This window comes from Myotis nattereri (assembly GCF_964212035.1).
Source record: "Myotis nattereri genome assembly, chromosome: 7".
NCBI lineage: Eukaryota > Metazoa > Chordata > Mammalia > Chiroptera > Vespertilionidae > Myotis > Myotis nattereri.
Genome location: NC_138082.1, coordinates 15,868,370 through 15,889,820, shown reverse-complemented (window position 1 = coordinate 15,889,820; position 21,451 = coordinate 15,868,370). Strand labels below are relative to the sequence as shown.

Sequence of the window (21,451 nt, the reverse complement as noted above, 5' to 3'; positions counted from 1 at the left end):
ATAAACACTTATCTTTTTTATGGAACACTAGAGGCCCTGTGTATAAAATTCATGCACTGGGGTGTGTGTGTGTGTGTGTGTGTGTGTGTGTGTGTGTGTGTGTGTCCTGTGCCCTCTTGCTTCCAGATCTCAGGGGATGTCCGACTGACGGTTTAGGCCCGCTCCAGGAACCCAGATGTGGGAGAGGCTCCCGCCACTGTGCTCACCAGCCATGAGCCTAGCTTCTGGCTGAGTGGCACTCTCCTGTTGGAGCACACTGACCACCAGGGGGCAGCTCCTGCATTGAGCGTCTGCCCCCTGGTGGTCAGTGTATGTCATAGCGACCAGTCGTTCCACTGTTTGGTTGATTTGCATATTAGCCTTTTATTATATAGGATATCAATAACTAATCCCACCTACTCATTAATCTGTTAGGAAATAGGGATTCTATCAAACTTTCATTACAAAACAAATCTGAGTAAAGAGAACGCACCTAGCACAGAGTGAACATTAGCCACTATTTCTCTTTTGTCTCCCCATCCCCACAGATCGAGGTCTAACCTCAAGGAGACTGTTTTCTAACACTGCATAAAGTTCTCCCACCTTTATTCATACGTAGGTGTTGGAAAAGAAGAACCATATCTAGAATGGAGTCTATAGAAATTAACAGGCAAGTTGTCTGTAATTATGGGATGCCAATGCAGATAGTGAAGTATAGAAGGAGATCAAAGGGGCTTTCCCAAAGCGCCCTAGGCTGAAAATGAAGACCAGTGCCCCCAAGGCAGCATTTCCTCTTAAGGAAGAGGCAAAGGGAACAATTCCCCAAGGTCCCTAACAATTCGCAGTATGTTCCATTTTGAGTTGTTACTTAAATTCAAATGAAAATTTGTACATTTATGTGCTAAAGAACACCACAATAGTTATCACGAAATTAACATTTACAGATCACTTATACATTAATTTAAACAAAACAAATTAGTTGAAACTTAACTGAGCATGTTTTCTCTTTCAGTCTTTGTGGTGGGAACGACGGGCTTTTCCGCTGAAGGATGAGGACACAGAAGCCTTATTATGCCAAGATAAAAAAAATGATCAGATTGAAAGTTCAAGCCTCACTTTCAGTGGTGAAGTCTTCTGTACCAGCGCACCAGAGAACGGCCAAAATCCCAAAAGGCAGGCAGACGGAATGGAAGAATACAAAACCTATGCTGTAGGACTTACTCATGTTAAAAAAAAATAGGTGACAAGGAACAGGTTTAAAAAATGATGGAACTGAATGGAAAACAGGAGAAAAAATAAGCCCCTCCAGTCACAATTCCAGAGTAAGAGCATATACTGCATATAGTAATCTTTTATGCTCTCTATGCAACAGGCAAGGTATTCCTCTCTCTCCTTCTTGGACCACAGGAGTATCTAACTAGCTTTTCACTTACAGACAAGTGGCTAGTCATTTGTGTTTATGATACAGATCATAAGCACCAAAAAATTAACTGCTGCAATTTGGTGTCAAATCACATTACTGAATTTTTAAAAGATTTCACACCCACACATACATATATAGAAACACACACATACCTGTGCAGCAAATGACAGGTCTTTTTTCTATACACATGGTACTGGAATATATAAATGTGTGTACAGAATATAAATATATACACACACATATGCACTGGCAGATACCACTCCAAAATACATGTATGAATTACCCCATGAAATAAGCTGCAGTATAAATAAAGCAGCACAGGTTTCCAATGATAGTGAACACCTGAAAGTCTTGGCTACGAAGAGGGATTTTAAAAAACATGTTTAATAGAAATTATTTATGGAAATTCCTATACCGGGTAAAACAATATTACTTTATTTGAAATCAGTGATATCTGTTGAACTAAATACAAGTCACTTTCTATGCACCCCTAACAGAATAGGACAAGCAGAGTAGAGTTAAATATTGGTGTTTTTAAAACTATTACCTCCTTTAAAACTCAAAATAAGCAACATAGGAAAGTTCTGTCAGTATAAAAATATTAATGTATTTCTAGTTAATTTGGTCATTCTTTATTACTCTATTCAAATAAGCATCTATTCTTACTTGTATTCTACAGTGAGAATTAAAACTATCCAAAGGATAATGCTTCAGTATTACCAATACTGGATACTGAAGTGTATGTACATTAAGGAAAATTCCTTTTGAAAATATTACATCATTTTTTTCTATATAAAAGTTGAGGACAATTTATATGAATTGTTTTTTTCTCATGTAAAAAAGGTTATTCAAGTTGTAGTACCCATATAACTGACAATCCTGGCCCAGACTTGGGGGATTTTACACTGTTTTGTTAGGGACTAGAAATTATGCTAGCCCCTTTAAGAAGAAAAAAATTCAATACTGACAAATTTTTGATTGTAGTTTTACTGTACATTTATTATTTTTTTAAGAAACAAAAGCCAGACAAACCCAAGTTGTCCAGGCACGTAAACTCAAATCTTTCTGTCATGTCTTATTATTATAATCTTCTATGTAAGTTTTTTAATTAAAGTTATTTCTATATTCCTTGTGTTGTCTGATTTGATAAAACGCCACCTATACATGGCACAAAACTTTCCTCCTAAGTCAAAATACATGTTAAGAAATACATTTTTACCTTGTAATGTAGAATAAAACCAAGCAAACTCTATTCCATACATGTTCTAATTTTTCAATTATTTTTTTCTTAAAATTCACAGTAGTCTAAAGAAGTTCAATGACACTGGTCCTGTTATTTCTTGCCATATGTATTACACAGCAAGAGTATTTGCAATATTAGGTGACTGACATATTTGTTGTCAAAATATGATTTGGGACACAATTATAAATATTTAGTTTATGGAATGATTCTGTACCTTGCCATCTCTTAGCCTACCTGGTCTTTCTTGGATTAATAAAATACATATCCTTTAGGGTCAAAATCCATAGTACTGGGATATCCTCAGCAATCTGGTTCTGCTACAGAGTCAAGTTAGACTGGAAATAAGACAATGTTAAGAAGCTTCCTTTGCCTAATCCACCTCCCGAGGCCTCCATTTGTAAAAAGAGCACAGACCAGAACTCCTGTGCCCTACTGAGTCCTTTCTGTGCTCGTAGCCTACTGCTGAGCTTCAGTGTCTTCATTTTTCAAAAACGGGGATAGATACCTGTCTGCCCACTCACAGGAGTGATTCAAAGATTTAATGAGATCAGCAAAGTACTTTATTACCTACAAAACATAAGACTTTATAATGATAGCTACTTTGTACTGAGCATCCTCAATTCTATGCCGGTTCTAGGAACAATGGTGGAAGCTTTACATCTGTAAGAGTATCTTTTTTCATCCTCAACACAACTCTGCACAGTTGTTATAACTAAATTCAATGTATAGATCAGTTAATAGAAGCTCAAAGATGTTGATTTGATTTGCTAAGGTCAAATTTGGAAAGGGGAAGAGTAAATTCAATCTTCCAAAAAGAGGCTTTTCTTTCCTTTCTGCTCAGAACTAGCACATTACCTCACATCCTTACAAACGGTCGGTGTGATTAAAGGGAGATGGTGGGCAAATCAATGAATCATCTGCCCTTGCAGCAAAGCTAACAGAACACCTGATAAAATCTATGTATTTTACAACAGACCCAAAACTCCTGGGCTTCAGACATGGTTTTCTTATATCAAATATAAGGTGCAAAGTGAAAAAATAGATGTTTTAGAAGCAAGAAGAATATGGTATGCTATCCCAGCCATAGATTTTCCTTAACTTCTATTCTACTCATAATGCACAGAGATAAACCAAAAATGACAAGAAACAGGAAAGACATAAGAACTTACTTTGCTTTTTGAAAACAGCCAAAAAACAATAGAAATTTCTTTTTAGAAGTGGAGAAAAACATTTTTCATAATAGCTAATGTGCCTTCCTTAGGCATTAAGACACATTTCTATTTATAACCTTAATACAACCGTATTTTTACTCTTTATAAAAATCAAGTTTCCCAGTAAAAATGGCATTTCACCCCACTAATCTTTAAATCCCTTCACTAAATTTCTAACCTCTTGGGACATTCTGCACAACAGATGTTAGTCACTGGAATGAATTGCTCAGAAAAGCAGCACTGTTGTGATATGAGTTGGTAGTCAATATCCTTGTTCTCCAGTAAAAGCATTTCATGAGCAGAGACACTGGACTCCTTGTGCTTTCATCGGTCAAGAGAACGTTTCTGAGCAGCTTCTGAGCAAACATTTCTTAACAGGTTGATCACAGATCTGGGGTCTTCACTCCTCATAATGGCACTGCCAGACACAATCATGTTAGCTCCTGCCTGGAAGAAGTAAACACTTAGTTATGCTTCTAAGAAAGACACAGAAAAGCCTAAAACAGAATTCCTGGACTCGAGTTTCTACCTTTGCATCTGTCAGTCAGCACTTAAACTGTACAAAAGCCACTTGGAGATGAACAGATTGAAGAAAAAAGTTAAAATGTTTAACAAATAAGGCTGTGAAATGGTTTTTAAACGTGTCTAAGAAATCACTGACTTTTAAGTAACAAACTCTAAATAAGCTATACTGCATCTTTGCTAATAATTATCTTTAATCCTCAACTCTATTAAGGTTTTTCCAGTATATACCAATATCTCCATAGTTACTAAAAAAAACTACCTTTTAATTTTGAATTATGTAGATGAACTGGTGGATAGTCTGAAAGGACAATGTTGCTAAAATGTGAAGCTATGTATAAAATACGGCAACATTCAATAATTTCTCATTTTGAGGCTAGAAGGAATGGAAAGTCTCACTTAGGCTTCACTGTAGCCAGAATGGCTTTAAGGTGGCTTAAAGAATCTCAAGGTGTTCTTAAATATAAAAATAAAAATAAAGGAAAGGAAATAATACCCATCAAAATTTAGTTCTGTGCTTCCTAGGATTTGACTTGAGGAGGGAAACCCAATCCATGACGTGATTCATTGCCAAAAGAAAGGGGGAACCACTGCAGCTGAAGAAAATTTTCCCAATGAGATGCTGTCACTCTATGATACAGTGTACTTACTACAAGTCTAAGAACATTCCTCATAAAAATGAAAAAAAAAAAGTTTCACGTGCTACAATACATCTTTTAATGTAAACAGGAATAGCATAATGACAAGGAGTTTAGCAAAAAGAATTCCACAGGGAGTCAAACCATATACGCTCACTGAACATTTGGGCAGCTCCTCTTCCATACTTATCACAGCCCAGCTTTTGACAAGTATTAAGCAGAAAAGTGTGGCATTTATACAAAAAACTAGAAGTGCAGATTAGACAAGGTTGCTTAGTAAGAACAGGCCCCTTCAATCACCTGCAGTGCTATAGGAAGGGCTGGCATCCTCTTAATGAAGCTCAGGATCCTAACTCAGCTCAGCTAACTACTCAGAACTCATCCCAGCTCAACACAGAGGGTTAAGGGTGTCCAGAGATAGATCCACAATTTCAACAAAAATGGCCCTAGTCAGTTCTTACAAGAGACAAACTGATAATAAAAATACCTAAGTTCTACAGAGTAATGATTTTTTCCCTTTATAAGAAGGTATGCTTTCTTTCTCTATTTGGACAAATGACTAATTCCAAGGCCCTGGAACTTAATGATCTTCTAAAGTCTGGCATTCAGTATATTCTTTTTCAAAAGGGAACTTTCTTCAACATTACTGAGATAACCAAACTTAATCTTTAATGATTATGTGATTTTAGAATATTCACTTATTGCTCTTTATTTTCCTATTAGTGCCCCGGTGTACATATTCATGCACCATTGAAAAGAAATTAATTAGAAGGTGGCCGGTGGGGCGAGAAGGGCCGGACATGCCCTGGAGCCAACCTCCCGCAGTCCCTCCCTGGCCGGCCACACCTGGGGTGCAATATAACTCAAAGGGCATCTACAGAATGAGGGGGGTCCCTGGCCTGCGGGGATCAGGCCGAAACCAATTCTCTGACATCCCTCCGAGAGGTTCCGGCGTGCGAGAGGGCACTCTGCAAAGTTGCTGGCGTACAGGGTGTGGAGCGCAAACGCAAGTGTGCAGTAAACCAGATTTAGGCCGAAAGTGCCCCAGCAACAATATAATCCACGACCAAAGGTGGAATCACGCAGCCCCACGAGGAATCAGGCTCCCTCCTCTCTGGTTTCAGGGTGCATCACCCGAGAACCACCACTGCCAAGTCACTGCAGCTCGGCAGCTCCTGAATTCAGTGTCTTCCCCCTGGTGGTCAGTGTGTGTCATAGCAACCAACTGGACACTTAGCATATTAGCTTTTTATATGTAGAGAGTTCTACATTTGAACAAAAACACTTTTCCACCCTAGCTGGCTCAGTGGATAGAGCGCTGGCCTATGGACAGAAGGGTTCTGGGTTTGATTCCAGTCTAGGGCATGTACCTTGGTTGCAGGTTCCCCAGCCCTGGTTGGGGTGCAAGCAGGAGGCAACCAATCGATGTGTCTGTCTCACATAAATATTTCTCTCTTTCTCTCCCTCTCCCACCCGCTATCTCTAAAAATCAATGGAAAAATATCCTCAGGTGAGGATTAACAAAAAACAAAACAAAACAAAAAAACACCACCACCACACACAAACATTTCCAAGATAGAAAGGTAACTTAGGAAATGTAAAGGAAATCTCTTTGGCCCACAAGACAATGACCTGGACATAACATCTGGCAGGAAAATGGTCTAGGTCACAGTTGAGGCAGTGTCTCACCTCTGCACATTTATGGATAGTGTCAGGACCTACTCCACCATCGACCTCTATGTCCAAAGATGGGAACTGGGTCCGCAACCAGTGAACCTGGATATACACAAGGAAATAAGTGACTCCTAAAGTAGATAAGATGGGGATGGGGACACAACCAAAAAAACCCCAAAAAACTTCAAACAGCCAATATCACCCACTAAAATAGGACTCCAAATGTCTCACACAGTAACTTCATAACAATACAAACTATGACTGGGGAAAACTTCCCTTTTAATATACTGAAACAAGTTAAGTTTCCCAAAAGCAAGCTTTGTTCGTTTTGGCTAACGGCATTAAATTTGTCATGGCTTTTCAGAGAACATACTTCATGGTAAAAAGACAAAACCCTCAATATTCAATGAAAACTCCCAAAAGCTCTAAAGCAGTGGTTCTCAACATTCCTAATGCCACGACCCTGTAATACAGTTCCTCATGTTGTGGTGACCCCCAATTTCATTGTTACAAATTGAACATAATTAAAGCATAGTGATTAATCACAAAAACAATCTGTAATTATATATGTGTTTTCTGATGGTCTTAGGCAACCCCTGTGGAAGGGTCGTTCGACCCCTAAAGGGGTCGCGACCCACAGGTTGAGAACCGCTGCTCTAAAGGCTATAGAAATAATGGTTTTGGAAGAAAATTTCAAGATTAAAATGTAGTATCTTTTCTCATTTCCAGACCTAAATCTTTTACAGCATTTATCATAATGTATTAAGTAATCTGTAGGCATTTCCATGTCCCCACCTTCAGAACAGGGCATATACAAGTGATTTAATATATACTTATTGAATGAGCACTCATAACAGCTTCACCCCAGAATCAAATCCTTCTTTTACCTTTGGCATCATATCTTCCATGAATTTCTGCCCTCCAAACCCAGGTTCCACTGTCATAACCAAGGCCATATCTATTTGATTAGCCCACGGTGCCAAATACTCAACTGTAGTTCCTGGTTTGATGGCAAGACCAACCTGTGACAGAGACAAATGTGCTAAATCACATTAACAATCACTTCCACATTACATTTATTACTGTGGCATATCAGGGCCAGTAGAAATACCTATTCTCAAAAAAGGAGAATACATACATAAACGGAATGGGTAAATTGTTCGGACTCTATAATTATTTAAAAAGTCAACTAGGCTATTAAATGTAAATGTTTCTAAAAAAGCAGTCATAATCAGAAGAATTATTACACATTATTTAACTTAAACAAAAAACAAGTTATACTTAATACACTGGCTTCCCAATGAAGAATAGCTGCCTAAGTCTGGTCTTAGAAATGTAAGAAATGCCTTCCACCAAATCTTCCCAACTCTGAGCGTGAGTAGTATAAAACATTACTGTCATGGCTGACCTCTCACCTTCATCCCATTCTCCCGAATGTCTTTAATCAAAGCCCCTGGGTTCTCAGTAGCCTCGAGATGAAAGGTATACTGATTAGCTCCTGCTACCGCCATTGGCTTTACCCACTGTTCGGGCCTCGACACCATCATGTGCATGTCTAGAAAGAAGAGACACGTCTCCTAAATATTACTGAAAGGAAAATACCTGGCTCATACTACTGAAGCCAACCTGTAGTTTTCCCCATTTTGTATACATACTCTTCTGACATCACAATAAGTTTTAAATAATTACACTTCTGTATAAATAGCCTCCTTTTATCCTAAAGATAAGGTTAAATTCATTCACACACACACACACACACATTTTTGTACAGTAAGCATCTGTTGCTGTATATGGAAAGTAATGACTAGAAATCAGGAAACCTAGGTCCAGGTCTAGTAAATATGACTCAAAAAAAAAACCCCTTTTTAAAAATTCATTATCTGTGAAAACTTTCTTCATTTATAAAAGAAAGCTAAATTAAGTGATTCTCTTCACCAATATTTTATTGAGCACTTACTGCACCATTAACTATTTTAAGGTCCTAGGGATAGAGCAAAACGACAAACAAAAATCTGCTGTCATGAGGATTACATTCTTAGCAGGAGAGACAAACCATAAGAAAAAATAAGTAAATACAATACGCACTAGGATGACAATTAACAAAGCCAGTGTGGCTGGGGTGTGGAGCAATGGGGAGAGTAAATGAGGTCAGAGAGGCACGGGGTGAGGAGACAGTACTGAGTTCTGCAGGCCATTAGGTTTTATTCCAAATGAGATGAGAAAAACACCACTGGATTTTAAGTGAGGATGTGACAAAATCTGACTTAGAAAGCCATGGCAATAACCCAGGTGAGAAAGGATGACGGTAATAATTGAGGATGTTGGGAAGTGGTGGGATTTTGGGTATGTTCTGAACATAGTGCCAACAGGAGTTGCTGTGGATTCCATTTTGGACAGTGAAAGGAGAGGCAGAATGGTGCAAGGATTGGGGCTGGAGTAACCAGAACAGAACTCCATTAACTGAGAGGCAAAACTGCAGGAGGAAGCATGAATTGGAAGGGGAGAAGGGCATAAAAGAAGTCTGACATGCATCCTAATTCTGAAGCTTGAATCATATAAATATTATATTAGGTAAAACAGGTCTGACCTTAAATATCTTGACTTGTAACTTAATAGCATTTAATAAGAAAAAGGCAGGTTAAAAGAGGCTAAATCAAGAAATAATCATTGTGAAGAAGGAAACAGTAAATACATACCCCTGTGCAGGATTGATGGTAGTGAGAAGACTTTTGAGTTTTTTGTTTTGCTAAAGGAAGCACATTTCTGACATAGCTTAACTTATTAAAGAAAAAATCCTAGTATTCCAGAAGTCAAGTAAGATTATGAAATGCACTAAGGCTTTGAAAAACCGTCAGGAAGATATACCACTCGACTAATGACACAAAGATTCACGTTTATATTTCTAAACAAAAGGAAGAAAAAATAGAACACATCTTAATAGATAACACACAGTTTTTAAAAGACAGACTCTATTTGGTGTTTCTTATTTCTCTGTATTATAAACAAGGAAAATTCAATCTAGTTTAAAATATCTGGTTCACTCATTCCTTAAGCTACCAGACTGCTACGCCATTCCATGTCTCCCTTGCAGTGACCACTAGCAGCGCTCACTGGGGACTCTCTAGCCTTCAGGGAGTCAGTGGTTCAGTGAATCGGCCTGTAGGTAAACACACCGAGACGAGCAGTTCCCAAATGTTCTACTACCAGGTTCCCTTTACACTCTTAAAATTACTGAAGACCCCAAAAAGCACTGCTGATGCTACCTGTATTTAATGTATTAGAAATTCAAATTAAGAAAATGTTGACCAGCCACTGTGACTCAAAGGTTGAGCTTTGACCTATAAAACCAGGACATCACAGTTCGATTCCCAGTCAGGCACATGCCTGGGTTGTAGGCTCATGCAGGAGGCAGCCGATTGGTGGTTCTCTCTCATCATTGATGTTTCTGTTTCTCCCTCTCCTTTCCTCGCTGGAATCAATAAAAAATATATTTAAAAAAAAGGAAAAGAAACAAAATGTTTATGTCTACTTATCAATTCATTTAAAAATAAGCAATAATAAATTTATGATGTTAAGAGTGGTGTTATTTTACATTGTTGCAAGTCTCTAACATCTGGCTTAACAGAAGACATCTGTAGTCTTACATCTGCTCTACATTCACTCTGTTACAATATGTTGTTTTATATGAAGAAAAGTACATAAAAAAGGGTGGCGTACATTAATAGCCTTTTCAGACAAGTGTGGATATTCTATTTCTACACCAAAATTCAGCAAGTGGTCACTTTTAAAAAGGTTGGCTGAAATGTGGAATCTGTAAACCCTACCAGTGACCTTTCCTACTTTGTTGCACTAAAACCTGTTGGTCTATCTTATCATGTGAGTGGATCTGTTAAGTACTGGTTCACTGAATTACACAGATCTTCTAAGTAAGATACATTTCATTAAATGCTATAGAAAAGAGCACATTTATTACATCACAACAGATCTCATCACTACAGAAAAACTCTTAGTAGCAGGAATTGGTCACGCTCATAGCAGCAGATATATGTTTATCAAAATTCTGATTTTCACTTGAAAGCTCTGACTTTACCAGGGAGCAACGAAAGCTAATGCGGTCTTTCCTTGAAGTGATAGGCTAACTTAGATAATTGTTTTTAAAAATGTCAGTAAAATACCAAGTGTGATAACCACAGTTCAATCTGTCAGTTGTTCTTTCACGTGAAAATGGTGTTCATAACAAAAGCAGTCAGTTCAGTCACAACAGAAACATGGCCTAAGAGGTTTTCCTTGAGAAAACCATCACACTCCAGCATGCAGCAGAGGCGCCTTACATGTACATTCTACTTTGTCACACAAAATATTAAGAAAACATGCATCCAAGGATCAAGATTTATTAAAATTAATAATTTGCACTACCTCATTACAGATACTATGAACACATCACGATGAAGAATGTTAATGACTACTTGTAGAGTTGAATACCACTGCCTTGACTCGAGCTAAGGCAGCAGCAGACTAACTCACCACTGCTTCTGCATCCTCAGAACAAATATGGCAATAATACTATAATATAAGATAGTTATGATCTCATGCACAACTGAAAGGGATTCCCATGGGCCCTCAGACCAAACTTGAAGACCACTGATCTGGATAATAGCAAAAAACAGACTTTTCCCTACCACTTTATTCCTTAAATGGTTATTCATACCCAGTACTAAGATGAAACAATTAAGAACTCCAGCAGTTATACATACAACTTGTGGTTTAGTTCCTAGAATATATTCATGTGTCAATTATCCAATAGCCAAGATCCAAGAATTAAACGAAACATACTTCTTAATTAAAAAAAGAAAAGATCACAAAATGCAACATTAAAGCAGAGAGAGTCCATTCTTCTTTATTTTAGACCCAATTCTAGAAAGGTTAATTAGTGACTTTATCAGCAAGTAAACTAAAACAGGAAGAAAAAGCAGATTGTATGTGGTGGCGGCAGTAGGGTTGGTAAGAGAAGCACTTACAGTAGGACACACAAACAGCAGTGAGAAGTGACACTAGGAGCCCAAATAAAAGGGAAAGAAAAGGGGAAAAAAAAAAGAATTTTTAAAAATCCATACACAAAGCTGAAACAGAGGACTCTGTGGCCACTGTATAGGGGGACAAACAAGGCTACTTATTTCATCCACCTCTGATAGTCAGAAGAGCAAATTTACATTGGAAAATTCTATTATTTGGAAATTGCAAAATGGCGAACATGTTGATGGAACACTGTTTTCCTCTTGCCACATAAATAGGTGATAACGTACATTTTCTTTGGTTCACTCAAAGTGGATGGATACTACAGAGAGGCTCTGTCCAACAGCACTTTCTACAATGATGGCCATGTTCCATAGTGGTATTATACCATACAGTAGTCACTAGTCACATGTGCCTAAGAACTTGCAATATGGTTAATACCACTGAGAAACTTACATACAAGAGATTTGGCAAGTGAGGCACTGCTAGCTTAGTTTAAAAGAGCAGCAACAATATATGGGCTGAATTCATTTTCCATTAGAAGTAACTTCTAGGTTACTGTGTGACCTTATAAACCTTAATTCACAATATCCTACAGCATTGAAGTGGGAACATATATAAGCCTCACTTGCAGAAAGCTCCAATTTGCATGAAATAATTGGCTCCATTTCTAGACCATAAAAATCAATCCATCCATAAATTCACTTAACATTACACTGAGCCCCAATCTTGTTTCTATGCTTAGCTCTAGGAAATCGCTACAATCAAGGAATTTACAGTCTAATAAAAATAACCTCAGATTAAAGGAAGTTCTAAGAAGAATATCCAGAAGCTGATAGAACTGGATAAGTGTTACCTTAAGATAGGGTGCTTAGAAAGGCCTCTCTGAGGAAATGAGAAATGATCCAAGGCCAAAAGATGAGGCAGACCTAGACAAGTGAATAGCTTTCCAGGCAAGAAATTAGCAAAAGTCCCAAGGCAAGAGTTTGGCTTATTATAGGCAGCCAATGAAGCACCAGCACAGATAGGGGGAAAAGGGGTTATAGATGAAATTGAAAGTTGAGAAATCAACCACCTTTTCCTTTACTTGAGCAACACATCCAGCTTCAGATGGCATAACACCCACTTACCAAAGAAAGGGTCCTGGCCTAGCTGCTTTCGGAGGCTTTCTACCACGGGGTGACCAAAGGTGATGTTGGGAACAAAATGCCTACAAGACAAACAAAATCTTACTCTGAAAATATTTTCAATATGTATTCTGATGGGGGTAGAGGGAAATGTCTGTGATTATACTATTTTTCAATTTAATACTTAACGTCATCAGTATTAAACAATACTAAAATTATCTGGATAATTTTGGATTTACAAAGCAGTATCTCCTTGATATTTGAAATCATAATAATGTTAAATAATGATTTAACTCTGTAATTCATAATCCCAGACGGGTAGAACTAGAAAGATGACAAAATCAAAACCCAGAAGTTATATGACTTGCCCAAGTCATATACAGTGGAAGCTCTCGAAGTTAATTCATCCTTGAAGGCTGTTTGAAAACGGAGTCATTTTTTCCCATTAGGAATAATGTAAATTGAATTAATCCATTCCAGACCCCAAATGATTCCGTTTTAACCTTTCTTATATACAGTACCTGTCTATTGTACTGTTTAACCCAGCCGTGGGCAAACTACGGCCCCCCGTTTGAAATGAATAAAACTAAAAAAAAAAAAAAAAAAAAAAAAGACCGTACCCTTTTATGTAATGATGTTTACTTTGAATTTATATTAGTTCACACAAACACTCCATCGATGCTTTTGTTCCGGCCCTCCGGTCCAGTTTAAGAACCCATTGTGGCCCTCGAGTCAAAAAGTTTGCCCACCCCTGGTATAACCTATAAATCAGCGGTTCTCAACCTGTGGGTCGTGAACAATGAAAATACATCCTGCATATCGGATATTTACATTATGATTCATAACAGTAGAAAAATTACAGTTATGAAGTAGCAACGAAAATAATTTTATGGTTGGGGGTCACCACAACATGAGGAACTGTATGAAAGGGTCCTGGCATTAGAAAGGTTGAGAATGACTGCAAACACTTTAATAACAAAAAGGACATTAAATGTAAATGAAAATTTAACAAAAAGGAAAGAAAATATACAGTAAAAAAATGAAAATTTAGCAATAATTATAAGCAGCAACAAAAACAAAAACAAAACAAAAAAAAACATGAAAATATTCACAGAAAATCCTGAGTCTTTAACAGTGGTAAACTGACTCATACTTGCCCATTCTTTCCTTTATTTGTCACCTGAGATGCATGACTGATCATACAGGTATCAGCATGAAAGGGTTGTCAGGTGGAGCAGTAAATTGTTCCAGATGGGAAATGTTTAAGAAAAAGTCCCTCTGTACTAGTTAGAAAGTCCTGGACTGTAATATGGATCTTTCATATCCTAGTTTGTTATAGGCTGGTTGAGGCTACTTTTAATCCTATACCACAGGGCACTAAATGACAGTTTATTTAAACTTTCAGCCTTATGAAATAAACATGTTATATGGAAAACATAGAATAACTTCCTTAAGTCAACCAATTAATTATTTGTGGTGCAAGGGTCAAAGTAAGTTTTCCAAGTATCAGACCCAAAGAACTTAACCAACCTCCTACTCCTGTTAGTCCTCGAGTCCTATTAAGCACCATGCTGGTTGCTTTATAGTACTGTATTTTATAAAAAAAAATACATGTAAGAGTCCCTGCCTAGCCCAGAAAATGCTACAATCTCATTGGCAAGAGATGCCTAATAACTCACCAGAATTTATGACCTACTGTTATTGGATAGTTGATAGGAAGCCAATGCAGACAACCAAGGACCACATTTCCCAACTCCCTTTACATCCAGTTGGCCCATATGACTAATCTTCACCAGTGGACTGTGAGCTTAAGTTATGTGTGTCTACAGAGCTTAATAGGTTAAATAGTATTCCTTTTCTGTGCTCGTTTTACCCTTCTGCCAATAAAGAAGCCCTTAAGGAATAAAAAAGCCACAGGATAAACAGTCTATGGCCGGCCCTTGGAACAGACTGTCCAATCTCAGTGGGAAGGTGGGGGTGGGTGGGAAGAGATCAATCAAAGAACTTGTATCTATATATACATAATCCATGGGCACAGACAATAGGGTGAATGAAGGCCTGGAGCGGGGAGAAGGGGTGGCCTAGAAGGAGGCAATGTGGGAAGAAAGGGGACATATGTAACACTTTCAACAATAAAGATTAAAAAAAAGTCTATGCCACTGAACTTTATCATGGAAGGACATTCACACTGAATTGTTACATGAATGAGAAATAAACTTGATAATGTGAAGCCACTGGAATATAGGCTTTATTTGTTAAAAGTAATAGGTATTACCCTATATGAGGATTGCAAGAAAAGCTAAACAATAACAAGTAGACAAATATGAGGTAAAACCGGTTCCAGAGGCAAGGAGTATAGCATTTTACAAGAGGGGGTAAGATCATGAGATTTACAGAACAGAATTTTAAAGGTGGAAAAATAAATGAAGCAAAGGCAGAAATAAACAAGTTATGTTCAAAGAAGGAGGAAGATGGTGTTTACCAGATTGATTAGTGTGAAAAAGGCAGGAAATCGACTGTGTCACAGTAAGGGTATCAAATGCTGGGCTCAGTGTTAAGATTTCATCCTGCTGCCCTAGCTGCTTTGGCTTGGTGGATAGAGCGTCAGCTTGTGGACTGAAGGGTCCCAGGTTCGATTTCAGTCAAGGGCACATGCCTGGGTTGCGGGCTCGATCCCCAGTGGGGGACGTGCAGGAGGCAGCCGATCAATGATTCTCTCTCATCATTAATATCTCTAGCTCTCTCTCCCTCTTCCTTCCTCTCTAAAATCAATAAAAATATGTTTTTTTAAAAAAAGATTTCATCCTGCTGTAAATATGAAATGAGGTTTTAAAATAAAAAGCAAATAAAAAATAAGATGCAAATAATAAAATAGGAAGGGACTGGGGACTAAATTGGAAGAAGGGAGGTAATAGGTGTTGGCAAGTGACAAGGAACAACAACAGAAACAAAAACAGGTAAAGGATTTGCTAACTGGTAAGATGGGGGTGTGGTGGAGAGAATACACCATGGTTAAGATTTTAAGTTTAGATGACCAACTGAATGAGTGTCAAACTGAGATTTTAACAGTTTTTAACTTGTATGGACCAGGCACCATTCTAAGCACGTTCCATGTGTTAACTCATTAAAACGTACAAGTCTATGAGGTAGATACTACATTATCTGTATTTTATTGACGAGGAAAAGAGGCCAAAGGTCATACAACCAGGTAGTGCTGGAGGCAAGCGTTAAAGGCAGGCAACCTGGCTCCAAAGTTCAAGCTCTTTACAGTCTCACCTGCCCCTCCACCAACAAACTAATAAGGAACGGAAAAAAGCAAATCCAGGTGAGGAAAGTTAAGAGAGAGAGGTGAGGGTTCAGGACACATCTGAGAGGGGCTGGTGTGATGGATGGGTACAGACACGTTCACTCACACTCCTTGGTCCTTGGTGGTTGGGGTTTTAGCATTTAGGAAGTCATCTAACATTTGCCTAAGAGCAACGATTGCTAGGGTTATGCCTAAGAGGCTTATTATGTTTACTTACAACTTGGAAGTAAGGTTCAGAGAAGGAGGCAGTGAGGCTTAATGAATATTATACAACTCTGGAATTGAAAGATTTGTATTTCGTTCACCGTCGGGCCTTGGAAATACAGGCGTACCTTGTTTTATTGCACCTCAGAGGTGTGTTTTTTGTTGGTGGTGTTTTTACACAAACTGAAGGCAAGACCCCCACCAGTAAAAAGATAACGAGGACTCACTTTATTGCAATCCTCACTTTATTACAGTGGTCTGGAATGGAACTCAATATCTCCGAGGTATGCCTGTACATTTGTTGTCTCAAATTTAGGTTTCATTTTATCATGAAAATAAGCATCACCACATCTTGAGAAAATATGAGAATGAAACAAATATACTTTTACTTCATTGAGAAACAGAAGCAGACTGTATAAAACTACTGACCCCCGAATTATATGACAAATTGTGCTACTGAAGATCAATTAAATGCACCACGTTCACCAAGTAAACTGGGAAAACAAAAATGCACCAATACCCTAAGAAACCAAAGGCTTATAGCTAAACCATAACAAAAAAAGGCTACAAACGCAAATATCAATTCAGGGTGACCCAAAATTTGCTTGACAACAGTAACCAGGTGAACAGTTACAACAAAAGGATTTATAGGCTCTATTCCAAGCCTACTGACACCAAAGAGGGGCTGGAAATCTGAATTCTTAAGTGCACAGGGAGCTCTTATCAGACCAGCTTGGAAAACACTAAAATATTTCACTCTAATGAAGAAAATTTTATCAAGAAAGTCTGCTTCATTATTACATTACGGTCTTTTTTTCCTTGAGGGTACTTTTGGGAGTAAAGTCTGCAAAAAATAAAATTCAATAAAATAGTCTTTTCCCCCAGAAAACTACTGAAATTAAACTATAATTATTTACACAGGGATACAATTATTTTAGCTCATCATGTTCCATCAACCCTAAGCTTTGTTTACAAAGGTCATGCAATATATTTTAGACATATCAAACCTTTACCAGAGCTCTCAAAAAAGCAAAGATGATAACTTTGATATAAAATGTCAAAGACTAACCAGCAAACAATTCCTGTGAACCAGGAATCACAAACTCATATGCTTACAAGGACTAGCAGGTAACATGGAGAAGCAAAACAGTGAATAAAGAACACCTGGCCTGCCTAGTGGTGGCTGCCATTCATCTCCAGCCTATAGGGGCCTTGTGAGACTGGACCAGTGCTGGCAAACCTCTGGATGCTTTTCAAAAGTCAGATTTTTAGTATTAATATGAAACCTCCCCAATTTTAAATTCTGGTAATTAACTTAGAAATTGCTTATTTGCAACCTAGCTGGTTTTGCTCAGTGGATAGAGCATCGGCCTGAGGACCAATGGGACCCGGGTTCGAATCCAGTCAAGGACATGTACCTTGGTTGCAGGTTCCTCCCTGGCCCGGGCCCTGATTGGGGCGCATGCAGGAGGCAACCAATCCATGTGTTTCTCTCACATCGATGTTTCTGTCTTTCCCTCTCTCTAAGACAGCAGTTCTCAACCTGTGGGTCGCGACCCCTTTGGGGGTCAAATGACCCTTTCACTGGGGTCACCTAAGACCATCGGAAAACACATATATAATTACATATTGTTTTTGCGATTAATCACTATGCTTTAATTATGGTCAATTTGTAACAATGAAATTGGGGGTCACCACAACATGAGGAACTGTATTAAAGGGCGTGGCATTAGGAAGGTTGAGAACCACTGCTCTAGGAGATCAATGGGAAAGTATCCTCAAATGAGGATTAACAAAAAAAAAAAAAAAAAGAGAAATTGCTTATTTGCTCTGTTTCCACACATAGGACCAACACATTTCCAGTTACCATCCTGTCGTGATGAATTTATGTGTTCTAACTTTCTTTTCCTCTTGTCCTTTATTTCAAATATCTAACCATACCAGTGCTCCACCTCCCACCAGGTTTCCAGAACTTGTTTCTGACTTTCAAGATGAAGACATTCAGTTTAATCAGAAGAGAAATGGAGTCTTAGTGGGAGTGTGGGGGGACGAGAAAAGAACAAGCACACCCAAACTCAGTGTAATGTTGGAGAATTTCAAAGGGAGCCAGGAGAGAAAAGCATGGAAACAGTACCCGGAGGGAAGGAAACTGTGGTTGGCCAAGTGGGGAAAGGAGTCCACCAGCACCCCCACCCCCACCTTTTCATGCCCCTGGCCTAGGGGACACTGCAGCTCAGCCTGGCTTTACCTCTTCCGGTGGGACAGTCAGGAAGGGGCTGAACCTGCTTAAACTGGTCTCTTCCTTTGTAATAGGGTAATAGGAATAGTAGCTGTTAGCTCAAAAGGGGGTGAAGCTTAAAAGGGAAAGGGTTTTTAAGTAGTGTGTGCAGAATTTAGTTCTTTCATACTAACATGTTTCTTGCAGGGGGGGGAGAAGGGTCAATAAAAAACAAATACTTTTATCTTCATCTTGGGATTATGATACAGCCTTTCATTTATTGGATCAACTATAACTAAGCTTGTTATGGTGCTTTACCCGCAACGAATAGAGTTGAACCAGAAAGACAGATTCTGTTATCAGGGAGCTTACAGTGTAGGAGAGATGAAATGGGAACAAAAGCAGTGTATAAATTATCAGTTGCTCTGTAAGGAGGGAGAATGTCTTAGCCATCCTCTGTAAGCCCACAACCCACAGAAGACATGTATTTCTGAGACAACACAGCGTTTGCCTGCTCTCCATCCTGGCTCCACCGTTTCCTAGCTAGGACACCCCGGAGAGTGACTTGATCTCTTCGCATTTGCACTGTCAAAAGCTGGTGCTGACGACAGCACCCACCTCTTAAAAGTGCCATGAATGCCCTGGCCAGCTTGGCTCAGTGGATAGAGCGTCGGCCTGCGGACTGAAGGGTCCCAGGTTCGATTCCGGTCAAGGGCATGTGCCTTGGCTGCGGGGCACATCCCCAGTGGGGGGTGTGCAGGAGGCAGCTGATCGATGTTTCTCTCTCATTGAATTTTCTAACTCTCTATCCCTCTCCCTTCTTCTCTGTAAAAAATCAATAAAATATATATATTTTTTAAAAAGTGGCATGAGTTAATTCCAAAAAGCGCCACCGGGACAGAAATAGCTAAGAGCTATTGTTATCATTAATATTCCCAGTTTTGGTGAACACGACTTATGCAAAGCCAAACTGTTCTCTGTGTCTGATAGGCTACCTACACACCCATGCAGCCTGTTCCATCCTGAGACCCCTGGGTGTCTCTGACACAAAAACGTAGCTACCCACCGCTGCGGTACACACGCCGTTCAGTATATCACCTGTGAAAGTTCAGGGCTTTCGAGCAAAGCTGTCCAAAAAAAAAAAAAAAAGACATACGATAGCAAACTAAAAATCAAGCTTTTGTCAGAGGTGATATTTACTAATTCTCGTACACTCTGAGCCTGGAGTTCCGGGGTACTCGAAGGTCAAGACTTTGCCATTCTCAGGTGGTCAAACCAGGAAGGTAGAAGGGAAAGAGAAGCCACGGATTTAACCACGCAAAGGAAGACAAAACTCCTGTAAGAGGAGCGACGTTAAACACAGAAGTAACGGATCCTCTTTCGTCAATAACACAACTTGCAAACGTGCATGGGGGCACGCAGGGGTTTTACCCACAGGGAATACATGCGTCCCGACCCCGGGCCTCGGGAAGGCGGCTGGGATCGCGCGGCCGGTCATCCGCGGGGCGAACCCAAGGAGAGACATCCGAGCTGCACCCAGACGGCGTCTCACCGCCTCGTCCAGGTTGGGCCCTCATTTTATTCTCAAATTAAGAAACCAGCACCTTCCTGGCTGCAAACAGTACCAGGTGCTGTAATCACCGTGCTTAAAAAAGGCTGAAAAAAACAACAAACCCAACAACAACAAAAACAAACGGGCCCCCCGGAGAGCAGGGTCCCTGGAAACAGACAGCAAAAGTCACGATTGGAACCGCGATACAACCAACCCTCACGAATCTACGACAGGCCGGGGGCCGTGAACTTGAACCCGCGCCGCCGCCTCGTTCCATCTGCTCCCGAAGAAGACGACTAGGCGGCAGGTCCGACTCCGGAACTCGCATTTTTTCACGCAGCGACTCCAGCTCCACCAGGTGAGAGGGCGAGTCCGGGGGCCCCGGGCGGCAGCACTCGGCCCTCGCTCCGGGTGCCCGGGGGTGGAGCCCCCGGCGTGGCCACCAACCCCCCGCGTGATATGAACTTGGGCAAGTCATGCCTACCCCTCGGGCCTCAGTTTCCCTCACCGAGCGGAGTCCGGGCGGTGGAGGTCGCTTCCGGGTGCGGAGGGCCGGACGACCACTCGCGGCGCCGGGAGCGGGGCGGAGAGGCCCGGACGCCGCCTCAGCTCCGCTCCCCGCCCCGCAGGGCCGGGGGCCCCGAGCCCGGCGCCCTTCCGGGGACCGGGACGCCGCGCACCCAACAGGCTCTCCACCCGGGCGCGCCCAGCCCCTCCCGCCCGCGCGGCCACCTGGGCCCGAGCCCCGCGGAGTTACCCGTCCATTACATCCAGGTGCAGGTAGTCGGCGCCGGAGTCCAGCATGCGGAGGCACTCGGCGCCCAAGTTGGCCAGGTCGCTGTTGAGGATGGACGGCCCAACCTTGCAGCCCGACGCCATGGTGCTGCTTCCCCAGAGCAAGTTACCTCACAGGTCCCGGGCCAGGCGAAGGCGCCGCTCCGATTGGCGGCTCCGTTCTGACACGGCCTCTTCCCCTCGGAGTCTTCCGGACTCCGCCGGAAGCAGCGGCCCGGGGAGGAGGAAGTCCCGCCTTCCGGTTGGGGGCGGGGCCTCGCATCAAGGCCCCTGCCTCTGACCTTCGTTTTTAAGACCGTGGCTGTAGTCCTCTGAGAACTCGAGTTTCTTCACCTTTTAACCCGTTACCTTCCTATAGTTTCTTTTCCTCCTCGCTTTACTATCCGTTTCTCCATCATTTGTGTGCCTTTCCTGTCCATCCCCTGTTACCCTTAAAAAACACAAAGCAAAAACCACTTCTTCCTTATTTCTCTCTCCGTGAACTGGTCCTAAAAGCAGAAGGAGTCAGATTTGGGGCGGGATCATAGCTCTATCAGACACTAGCT

At 40.5% G+C, this 21,451-nt stretch overlaps 2 protein-coding genes across 4 annotated transcripts in view; one reads left to right on the top strand and one right to left on the bottom strand.

The window, feature by feature from the left end:
• The window catches only part of KANSL1L (KAT8 regulatory NSL complex subunit 1 like), a 102,967-nt gene extending 101,142 nt beyond the window's left edge, over positions 1-1,825 (top strand). Inside the window, exon 15 of the mRNA XM_081095228.1 lies at positions 992-1,825. Coding sequence (XP_080951354.1) covers positions 992-1,219 — 228 coding nt within the window. The 3' untranslated portion in view covers positions 1,220-1,825. The remainder of the gene's footprint in view (positions 1-991) is intronic.
• A 553-nt stretch (positions 1,826-2,378) lies between these two features.
• On the bottom strand, positions 2,379-21,028 carry RPE (ribulose-5-phosphate-3-epimerase). 3 transcript variants are annotated; one of them, XM_081095229.1, is made up of 6 exons: positions 20,869-21,028; positions 12,834-12,913; positions 8,106-8,245; positions 7,578-7,712; positions 6,706-6,792; positions 2,379-4,303 (listed from the first exon to the last, which is right to left on the bottom strand). In XM_081095229.1, exons 1-6 carry the CDS (start codon positions 20,988-20,990, stop codon positions 4,181-4,183), a joined length of 687 nt encoding a protein of 228 aa, XP_080951355.1. In that variant the 5' UTR covers positions 20,991-21,028; the 3' UTR covers positions 2,379-4,180. The 3 variants fall into 3 exon arrangements, with proteins under 3 accessions (XP_080951355.1, XP_080951356.1, XP_080951357.1); XM_081095230.1 differs by having other exon boundaries at positions 20,880-21,022; XM_081095231.1 differs by lacking the exon at positions 12,834-12,913.
• Between the last annotated feature and the right edge of the window lie 423 nt (positions 21,029-21,451).